This window comes from Halichoerus grypus, chromosome X (genome assembly GCF_964656455.1).
Source record: "Halichoerus grypus chromosome X, mHalGry1.hap1.1, whole genome shotgun sequence".
Classification (NCBI taxonomy): domain Eukaryota; kingdom Metazoa; phylum Chordata; class Mammalia; order Carnivora; family Phocidae; genus Halichoerus; species Halichoerus grypus.
The window spans coordinates 1981896-1992595 of NC_135727.1; the positions used below are offsets into that span (position 1 = coordinate 1981896).

The 10700-nt window shown below is 60.6% G+C and overlaps 1 protein-coding gene across 3 annotated transcripts in view; it reads left to right on the forward strand.

The window, feature by feature from the left end:
- Positions 1-10183, forward strand: part of PDZD4 (PDZ domain containing 4) — a 28209-nt gene extending 18026 nt beyond the window's left edge. Inside the window, exons 2-8 of one of the 3 annotated variants that reach the window (XM_036120459.2) lie at positions 3753-4006; positions 5025-5115; positions 5563-5661; positions 6567-6629; positions 6944-7045; positions 7353-7463; positions 7615-10183. In XM_036120459.2, coding sequence (XP_035976352.1) covers positions 3753-4006; positions 5025-5115; positions 5563-5661; positions 6567-6629; positions 6944-7045; positions 7353-7463; positions 7615-9132 — 2238 coding nt within the window. In that variant the 3' untranslated portion in view covers positions 9133-10183. The remainder of the gene's footprint in view (positions 1-3752; positions 4007-5024; positions 5116-5562; positions 5662-6566; positions 6630-6943; positions 7046-7352; positions 7464-7614) is intronic. The other 2 variants (XM_036120460.2, XM_036120461.2) reach the window with 2 other exon arrangements.
- The last annotated feature ends 517 nt before the right edge of the window (positions 10184-10700 follow it).

Sequence of the window (10700 nt, forward strand, 5' to 3'; positions counted from 1 at the left end):
AGCAAGTGTTCTGAAATATTTCTCGAGTACAGAAAAGTCTGGCGCATCAGTTTGGCATCGGGCGCGTACTGCCACCCACCTCGATTTTGGCCCGTTGGTCTCAGCATTTTTTCCTTAAAAAGGCAGATTTGAAGCAGCCTGTGCACGCCCATTCCTGACCCCATTCTTTTCCTTCCCTCGCCGGAGGGATTTGGGTTTGTCATTCTGATGCACGTTTTCTCCTCTTTATGCCATTAATGAGCAGGAATGCTTCCATATACCACACGCAGGAACAGAGCATGAGCTTTTGATGCGTTCTGCCCATGGTGGGTTCTTGGGCTGCTTCCAGGGTTGGCTATTAAGACGATGCTGCTCACAGCCCGCGGCTTGGTTTAGGCTCCCTCTTCTGTTTGCACTGGTTTTCCTACCGTGTTTGTATTTTCTTAGTGTTTTGTTGGAATTCTTTACAGAATATTCTGGATAATCCTTTATCAGTTCTATGCATTGTAAGCATCCTCTCTTAGCCTGTCTTATCTTTTCACTGTGTTTCTGTCCCTTGTTCGGAAGTTTTACTTTTAACATAGTCAAATTTATGTCTTTTCCATTCTTGCTTTCCCATTGTTTATCTTAAGAATTCTCTATTCCAACATCATGGACATTGTTCTCTCACCTCCACGGTAGGCAGTTTTGCTTTGTCCATTTAGGATTTTGATTCCAGTTTGGATTGTTTGTCAGGGGCCTGGAGTGGTGGCAGCAGGGGAGGGAGGTGGTGAGCGGGAGTGGGTCTTGGTGTCTTGGTGGGGAGAGCCTCTGGGCCTGTGGAGACATTTGCATGTGACTCAAGGTGGGGAATCTGAGGGCAAGCCGGCCTGGGTTCAGACATGCTGAGACTGGAGCAGGCACCTGTGGTCTTTCTGTAACCCATGATGGCAGGACGAGGGCAGGGCTCGAGGCAGAGCACTGGGTCGGTACTGTGTGCCTGGCCCCAGGCTACTTTGCTCATCACCCCACACTTCCCCACCTTGCCTGTAGCCCTCACCTGCTCTGGGAGGGGCTCATTTCTAACTTGTCACGGCCTGTCTCTGCCCCACTTATCTTCATTAGCTTGGGAGCACCCACTGACTGAGGAGGAGGAGAGAGGAAGCTGAAAGAGCACGTGGGTCAAGGGGAAGGCTGCTGGGCATCCCAGGCCTCCCTGTGATGACCCCGTCTCTGCAGGTGCCCATCCTCTTCTTGACGTCCCAGCCCACCCTGCATTCCCCTCCCCACTAGCTGGGCCCAGTTTCCATAGCAACATGGCCGCAGGCTAATCAACAGATTCCAGGGAGAAAGACATTCCTGCATTTCTCAATGTCACCTGAGCCCTCCTATTGCACACTTGTGGCCCTGCTGCGGGAGTTTCAGGGGGACACGTAGCCCTTGGAGATCTTGAGGACAGGCCAGCCCTTCTGCATTTTAGGGAAACCCTTGACTTAAGGGCAGTGGGGAGCTGGTCAATGTCCGAGACAAAAAGCCCTGGTTTGGAGCAGTTGCTGATTTCCGTGGTGTAAATACCCCCACCGTGGCCAGCGGCATGATGTCACTCAGCACGGGAAGAGACGCACAGGCACACGCCATTATATAGCATCTCCTATCCCCAGACACGCTAGGCACAAACACGAGAGTGTAGTAAAATAATTAGAAAGTCATGAGCTTGGAGTACTTACTGCCTTTGTTTTCAATATAATGCATTCCATTGTAAGATTAGTCTATCCAAGTGTTGATAACGGCTGGCTCACGGATTTCCTGACAGCTTCACAACCGGCTCTTCTAGGGTCTTCCAGGCCATTCCTCACATTCCCTCTGTCTACAGCCTTTCCCACACTGCCCGGCCTGCAGCTTCCCGAATTCCTCCCGTGCATTCAGCCTTCACCCCCCACCCCCCGCCTTTATACTTCCTCCTCTCGGGCGGTATCGACCACATTCTCACACTTACCCTTAGTTGGCAACTAATACCTTCTTGGCAGATGCTTGTGTTCTTCCTTATGGTTTTCTCTATTTTTCAAATGTTCTACAATGAACCTGTGTTTCTTTTATAATTAGACCAGACTGGTTAAAAAATTTTTTCTGACCAGGGAAAGTTTGTGGAGAGGGGAGACATCAGTACTGAGATTCTTATCTACAAGGACACAATGAAGTAGCAGATAGGTAATTATTTGCTTTCCTAAGACAGACCTCTCCCTGGGATGACACCCAGGGGTTAGTCTGTTAGGTGGCAGCCTGGAGACAAGATTTTGCAGTTGGATTGGGCATCTCTCTGCAGAACTCCCAACCCCCTGAGACACCCAGGGACAGAGATGGCACTGTGGGAATTCGGAGACCGGGACAACCCGGCCACTGTGCCCAAGTGCGGCCCTTCTCCCCTCTGTCGGTGGGCAGGTGCTGGGTCTGCGGGCCCTGCACTCTCCGTGCTGACTGGCAGGGACTCACAAGCCTCCCTCTCTCTCCCTTTCTCTGATGCGGGCCAGGTGCCCCCTGCTCAGGGAGCCTTCCCTACCCCCTTCCTAGATGGGGTGTGGCCGGCCCTCTGCTTCCTTAGCAGCCTCTCAAAGGTCTGGTTCCATGGTTACCCACGGGGTGTAGCCATTTGGAGTATCCCCGCTGGTGCGTGTCCTCCCTGGGCCCAGAACAGCCCTTCCACGAGCTGCTGAGTGGATTAGGAGACCCTGCCATCCCCCTCCTCCAGGAGCTGCTTCCTGATCCCTATCTCCCACCCCTCACTGCTCTCATGGCGCCTTCCCTGAATGCTGGCTGTGTCTGTTTGGTCCTTAGTCTACTTGCCTCCACACCAAGGAGCACCTTGAGGTCACAGCTTGTGGTACCTGGTTCACTCGCCCCAAAGTGACCATCCCAGGGCCCAATGCATACAGGCTGCTGCAGAAATCAGTGGCTGGGCTGGGGCCAGCCTTGGGCCCCCCAAGTCCCTTGAGGGCACACCTTGCTCCACCCAGCTGGCCCCAGAAAGCACTCCACCCTCCACCCTCCACCCTCCGCACGTTGTGGTCCTGATCTTCCCGTGAGGCTTCACCAGGCCAGCCTTCTCCCTGGCTCTGACCACTATGCAGCCCAGTCAGGCTCGTGACCTTGACTCACTCCCTTCATTTTGCTGAACTTCGGTTTTCTCATCTGCACAATGGGTTGTTGAGGTCAGGATTCGGGGGAGATGCACATCAGTGCCCAAGAAATGGCGGTGGTCTTAGAAGGGTCACTTCCTTGGTACCTCCCTTAGGTTGTCTTGCCATGTCAAGAGGCTCTGTGTGTGTCACCTTTTCTCTTCAGCGACTCTGTCATTGCCTTGAGGACAGAGATCCTGTCCTTCGTGTCTGCGTACTCTTTTCAATCCTCCTGCCTGAACCCATTTATGGACTGACTCCCATTGGGAGAGGGGTCAAAGTCTTCCTCCAGCCCTGATGTCAGATGCGCAGTCATTGCCAAGGGGGACTCTCCGCGGATCTCCTAGTGCTCTGGCTTCAGTGCTGCCTGAACGAGAAGCAGGTCCTGGAGTGAGGAGGATGGAAGTGTGGGTGGCTCCTGCTGGAGGATGTTCTAGGGTGGGGGCCGAGCCCAGACCCAGTGCCTGGTCACGGGGGCTCCCTCATCCCCAGACAGCACTGTGTAGGGGTAGGGCTGAGAAGTGGGGCTCACCCGGGAATGAGGGTGGAGAGCACACTCGTTGGTTGAGGAGACTGGGGTGTGGGTCGGCGGGTTCTCACGGGGGCGTGTCTCTGCCGCAGGTGAACGGGAAGGAGCTCTCCAAGCTGTCTCAGGAGCAAACCCTGGAGGCCCTGCGCTCCTCCAAGGAGCCTCTAGTGATCCAGGTGCTGAGACGCAGCCCCCGCCTCCGGGGGGACAGCTCATGCCATGACCTGCAGCTGGTGGACAGTGGCACTCAGACCGACATCACCTTTGAGCATATCATGGCGCTGGGCAAGCTGCGCCCGCCCACCCCGCCCATGGTCATCTTGGAGCCGTACGTCCTGTCTGAGCTGTGAGTCGCCCTCAGGAGGGCCCCGGGCCCTGCCTCCGGAGAGGGCACGCCACCCGGAGGCTACGTTGCTGCAGCTCTGGGTGTGGCAGGGAGACCCTGACTGGCCTGCCCTCTCGGGCAGGAAGCAGGCCCCTTGGCTTCCAGAGCTGACTGTGGCATATCCAAGGGCTCAGCAACCTCTAGGCCTCTACAGCCTCAGGCTGGACATCAGCCAGTGAAGGGACCAGGGGAGGCTTCACACACAGGCTCCCTGTGGTGTCCACTCCCCAGGGCCAAGGGAGGAGCATCCTGGGAGCTTGCTCCTGGAAGGTTGAGGGCCTCAGCTCCTCCTCCTCCTCCATCCTCTCTTCTCCTCTGCCGTCCATCGTCTTCTGCCTCTCAAGCATCCCTCCTTGAATCTTCTCACATCCTTGTCTGTCCCATCCTCCCCCTGCTCTGAACTTCCTCCATCTCTTCGGCTTCTTTCTGGCCCAGTCGGAAGAAGGGCCTCTCATCCAGGCCTGGTGGCTCATTCCGCTAATCTAAACCTGTGCTGCAGAGCGGTGGTCCCGGGATCCCCTCCTCCACAGAGAGTGAGGCCCCTGGCCGCCAGCAGCCACGCTTAGCCTTGGGGCAAGGAGGGCTGCCCCTGGAGGTAGAGTGGGTCCTCCTCTACTCTCCAGCAGTCCTCTGGGGCCTGGATAACTCCTGGGGGCGTTGCATGAGCGGGGGGGGGGGGGGGGGTGGGGACCAGTGCCGGGTGGGAGGGGCACCTGCAGTTTGGAGAAGTTGGTACCCTGCCGGCTGGGCTGGGCTGGGCGACAGGGTGGGATGGGGTAGGGAGAGCTAGGCATGCCTGTGTCCTCAGTGCAGACCCCTGCTCACTCCCGTTCAAGAAGCATTCCTGGTCTTTGCATGGATGCATGTAGCTCAGAAGGAGGGGCTCCATGCCGAGCTCACTGGGACCGGCCAGCCCGGGAGCTGGGGCGAGGGCACTAGAGGAGCAGATGGCTGGCCTGACCCCCCTTCTCCTGGGCAGCCCCCCCATCAGCCATGAGTATTATGACCCGGCGGAGTTCATGGAGGGCGGCCCGCAGGAGGCAGACCGTATGGACGAGCTGGAGTATGAGGTGAGCCAGGTGGCCAGGCCAGGGCAGGGATGGCTGTCTGCAGCCCAGCTCAGGCCTGGCTCCTCTTGTCCCCAGGCAGCCGAGCCTCGTGGCCCTTGCCGAAGCGCGGCTGCTTACTCAGGCTCACGGGTTGAGTCGGGGAGGGCATGGGTGAGGTCCCTTAGTCAGTCTGCGTAAGCGAGTCTGTGTCCCACGCATGTCTGTGTCCTGTGTGTCCCGTGTGTCTCGTGTGTGTCTCGGGCATTTCCTGGCAGGGGAGACCACGGCACACGTGCACCACTCGGGGTGGTAAGAGAGACCCTCCAAGCTGGAGGCTGGAAACTTGGCTCCGGGGGGCGTGCTGCTGGGGTTGGGGCTGGGCCGTGGCTGCCGCCCCCGTAGCATGCCTCCTCGCTCACACGTTTTGGGGGCTTTCTTCCTTTGCTTCCCCCACGGCCCCTGTGGCAGGAGGTCGAGCTGTATAAGACCAACCACCGGGACAAGCTCGGCCTGATGGTTTGCTACCGCACGGATGATGAGGAGGACCTGGGCATCTATGTTGGAGAGGTATGAAGGCAGGGTGCGGGAGTGGCTCTTCTAGGAGGCAGTGGGGCTCCACGCCGCCTCTTTGTGTGCTAGGACATCCGGGCTGGACGTGGACGGCGTCCATCTGTACGGCACCGGCAGCGGGGAGGGGAGGGCACGGTGGTGGCAGGTGCGGAGGCGGGGTCTGACCCACGGAGAGTCCGCACACCGTCCGATCCCTGTGGCCTCTCCATGCCGCCCAGGGCTCTGAGGCTGCCCAGAGAGCCCCGGCTGCCAGGGGCGGAGCCTACTTAGCATCACACGGGGCAGCTAGCGGCTTCGGTGTGTGTTCGGCCAGGCCGTCCTCCCCGGGCGACTTGTGCGCACGCTGGGCCGGTGAGCAAGGCTGAGGTCTGGGCCCTGTGATGCTAAGCCCCTCCTGGTACTCACAGGCTTGTGCTTCCCCACCTGTCCATGGCGGACACGTGTGTCCACAGGAGGGCGGATGGCTCGCCAGCTGCCCCCACACTCTGATCAAGTCAACCTTTGTACGAATATCTTACTGCCCATCGAGCCCCAGGGCTGGTGTGTGTGTGTGTGTGTGTCTGTGTGTGTGGGGGGGTAAGCGTTCGGCTTCCTGCGTTCACCCAGCCTCTGACGTGGAAAAGAACAAGCTTCCGTGCACAGGAGCGTACGAGTGCCAGCTGGGGGTGGGCCTGGGCCTGGGGGTGGTGGCAGGGGCTGGGGAGCTTTTGGCTGGCTCGTGCTGGGGAGAGGTGACTAGCCCGAGACCCACTGTTTTGTCCCTGCCTCCTGGAGCTCAGAAGCTTCCAGTCTGAGCTGAAGAGGGAGCAAGCAAGGAGACTTTCGTTTGCTTTGGGACCTCCCCAAGGTGAGGGGGGAGGTCCTTTCTACTGAAAGGTCCCCATGACGCGTCTGCCTTACAGGTGAACCCCAATAGCATTGCAGCCAAAGACGGCCGGATCCGCGAGGGGGACCGGATCATCCAGGTGAGTGGGCGGCGGGGGGGTGCGGGGAGGCCTGACGGAGGCCCCACACTCTACTGGCTGCTCAGTGACCTCTCTCCTGCTGTGCCTGAACCCGGGGCTGGGTCTCCTCTCCCGCACAACTGCCCCGGGGGGCTCCCAGGAAGAGGCCACATGCTCACTTGGTTTCCATCCTGTCAGAGCTCAAGAGCCTTTCCTAGGCCAGGGTGCTCTGCTTGGAGCTCCCTACGAGGGGGGTCCCTGCAGCTCCACCAGGGCAGGGCCCACCCCAGAGCCAGCCCTGGCATTCTTTGTGATGGTCCCTTGGCTTGTCGCAGATAAATGGTGTGGACGTCCAGAACCGGGAGGAGGCAGTGGCCATTCTGAGCCAGGAGGAGAACACCAACATCTCCCTGCTGGTGGCCCGACCTGAGAGCCAGGTGTGTGTGCGCCAGGCAGGATATTCTGGGACCCCTGACATCGGGCTTTCTGTGGGAGCTGCTGGTCTGGGACAACGGCACAGGCATGCCAGCAGCCTGGCACTGACGGAGGGTGGGTGGTGTCTTTGGGGCCCATTTCCCCTTGGGCCTCTGATGGCCGAGTGTGCCGGGGCCACCCTCTCCCTTGGGTTATTCAACTTCATTGAGACCAGGAGACCGACCGGGTATGGGACCTAAAGGTCATCGGTGGGGTGATGTCTGGGGCAGTCCTTAAAGCAGTGGGGACAGCACAGTTCTGTCTCTGCAGCTGGCAAAGCGGTGGAAGGACAGTGACCGGGATGACTTTCTGGATGACTTTGGCTCTGAGCATGAGGGGGAGCTGCGTGCACGGAAGCTGAAATCCCCCCCTGCCCAGCAGGTGAGGAAGGAGGCAGGGCGGGCAGTGGGGAGCGCCGGCGGGAGGCCAGGGGGCTGGGGCATGCGGGAGATGGGCTGGACCCAGAGGCCCCTCTGATTCCGACCCCGGCCTGCGGGACCCATACTGAGTGGGGCTCATCTCTCTGCCCCAGCTTGGCAACGAAGAGGAGCAAGGGGTCCCCGATGCGGGCACGGGCCTGAGCAATAGCCAGGAGCTGGACAGTGGGGTGGGCCGCACTGATGAGAGCACCCGCACCGAGGAGAGCTCCGAGCACGACCTGCTGGGGGATGAGCCCGCTAGTGCCGCCAACACGCCCGGCGCCCTGCGCAAGAGCCGCGACCTCCACTTCAGCATGGACTCGCTGCTGGCGGAGGGGGCGGGGCTGGCGGCTGGCGACATCCCGGGCCTCACGGACGAGGAGTACGAGCGCTACCGGGAGCTGCTGGAGATCAAGGGCCACCTGGAGAACGGCAACCAGCTGGGCCCGCCCTTCCCCCGAGCCTCGGGCGGCAACAGCGGCCTGGATGTGAACCGCAACGAGAGCCTGGGCCACGAGATGGCCATGCTGGAGGAGGAGCTGCGGCACCTGGAGTTCAAGTGCCGCAACATCCTGCGGGCGCAGAAGATGCAGCAGCTGCGGGAGCGCTGCATGAAGGCCTGGCTGCTGGAGGAGGAGAGTCTCTACGACCTGGGGGCCAGCGAGCCCAAGAAGCACGAGCTGTCGGACATCTCCGAGCTGCCCGAGAAGTCGGACAAGGACAGCACCAGCGCCTACAACACGGGGGAGAGCTGCCGCAGCACCCCGCTGCTCGCCGAGCCCTTGCCAGAGAGCCCCCTGAGGCGGGCTGCTGCCGGCAACTCCAACTTGAACCGGACCCCCTCCGGCCCCACGGCCGCCGCGCACCCCAAGGCAGCTGCCCCGCAGGGGAGCCCCGCTAAGTTCCGATCTCTCTCCCGGGATCCCGAGGCGGGCAGGAGACCGCACTCAGAGGAGCGCGTCCGCCGAAGCCCCAAGACGGGCGTGACCCTGGAGCGCGTGGGCCCCGAAGGCAGCCCTTACCTGTCCCGGCGCCCCCGCGGCCAGGGCCAGGAGAGCGAGCGCTACCACAGCTGCGTGCAGCTGGCCCCGCCGCGCGGCCTGGAGGAGCTGGGCCGTGGCCCCCTGGCTTTGGCTGCTGGCCCTCGGGTGGGCGGGGCGGCGGTGGCCCCCGAAGCACCCCGCATGGAGTGGAAGGTCAAGGTGCGCAGCGATGGGACCCGCTACGTGGCCAAGCGGCCCGTGCGTGATCGCCTCCTCAAAGCCCGGGCCCTGAAGATCCGCGAGGAACGCAGCGGCATGACCACGGATGATGACGCGGTGAGCGAGATGAAGATGGGCCGCTACTGGAGCAAGGAGGAGCGGAAGCAGCACCTGATCCGGGCCCGGGAGCAGCGGAAGCGGCGCGAGTTCATGATGCAGAGCCGGCTGGAGTGCTTGAGGGAGCAGCAGAACGGCGACAGCAAGGCTGAGCTCAACATCATTGCCTTGAGCCACCGCAAGACCATGAAGAAGCGGAACAAGAAGATCCTGGACAACTGGATCACCATCCAGGAGATGCTGGCCCACGGCACTCGCTCTGCCGACGGCAAGCGGGTCTACAACCCTCTGCTCTCCGTCACCACTGTCTGAGCCCCGCTGTGCTCCAGGGCGGGCCCTCTGCCCCAGCCCGGGTCCGGTGGGCCTCCCAAGACCCTGTCCCCTACTCTCCCTTAGAATCTAGTGTGTGTCTGTGTGTGTGTGTGCACAGGATTCTGTGACCAGAGAGAAGCCCCCAGGAGAAGGGACGCTTCTCTCCGTCGGCTACTCCCTGCTCTCCAAGTACAGCGACCACGGCGACAGCTGGCACGGGGGGGCAGACCTGTAGCAGGCGCCCCTTCAGCGTCGTGCGGGCCGCGTGTGCGCATCACAGGCCCAGGCACATGTACGTGCACACACACGCGCACCCCTCCAGAGCTCTCTGCGTGGGCACTTGGGGACAGGAGAGGCGAACTGGAAAGCAGAGGCGAGGAGGACTGTCCTAAGCACAAGAGAATGCCTGGCTTTGAAGCAGCCTCGCCCCCTGCCGGGAGCCTTGGTTATTTGTAGACAAAGGCAACCCTGAGTTTTGTGGTTTTTTTCCCTTTCTGTGCTTGCCAATTGTTGTTTTTCTGTTTTGTGGACCTGCTCCGGGGGCTGGCAGCTCCTTCAGGCAGCCTGACAAAAGTGGAACCCGCAGTGATGGCTGGGAAGGAGGTGGGTGGGGGGAAGGAAGAGAGGGAGGGCTGGGGCAGGGGGAGGGGAAGGGTTGGGGAAGAAGGGGAGAATGGGAAGCAGCTTTCTTGGTGGTCTCCACTCTGAGGTATGGGGACGGGGAGCCTCTGATGTGGCTTGTGAGGCCCACCCTGGGGGCCACTTCCTTCCCCGATGACCGAGGGAGAGCCAAGACATAAGTAGCAGGGGAAGACCTTGGTGACAAGACCCACGCCGAGCTGAGGGAGAGGCCTGGACCCGAGAGAGCCGGGCCCGGCCAGCTGGGCTGACATGGGAGAAGATGCTCTGCACCCCACTCTGCAAATGTGGACCAGGCCCAGACCCCAGGGCCCCTCTAGCTCACAGAGCCTCAGACTGGAGGCAGACAGGCTGCCCACCCCTGCCCCCCATCAGCATTGAGAGAATAAAGCAAGCTGCCTTTTTGAGGTGACTCTTGGCCTCTCTGTGTTCATTTTCATCGGGCTGGGGGAAGAGATGTGGGTTTTGGTGGGGGTGGCAGGGCGGGGATGGGCAAGGCATGGGCCAACTGAAAGCTGTGCCTCTGTGCTTTCTGTCACTGAGGAACTGCCAGGTCTTCTGAAGTCCCTCTTCTACTCTGAGAGGAGGCGTGACAGTCCCTGGAATTGTTTCAGAAGTGTGAGGTCACAGGGGCGATGCCCAGAGGCAGGCCCTGCCACCAGTGCTAAGCCAGGCCTCTGCCACGTGGATGAGGCCAACACTGGTCCAGCGGAACCCTTGAGAAGCGGGTTCTACCCTCCTCTACCCTCCAGTTCAGGAAGAGCCCTAGAAGGGGCACGGAGTTGGGAACTTATGAAAGGCAAACTACCCTCGTTTGGGGGCTCCCACAGTGCCCAGCACGGAGACTGCCGAGTAAATGTCTTTTGGCCAGATGGATGACCATCGGGGTGGCCACATAGGACCCTTCCGTGTTGGGAACTCCCAGAGGG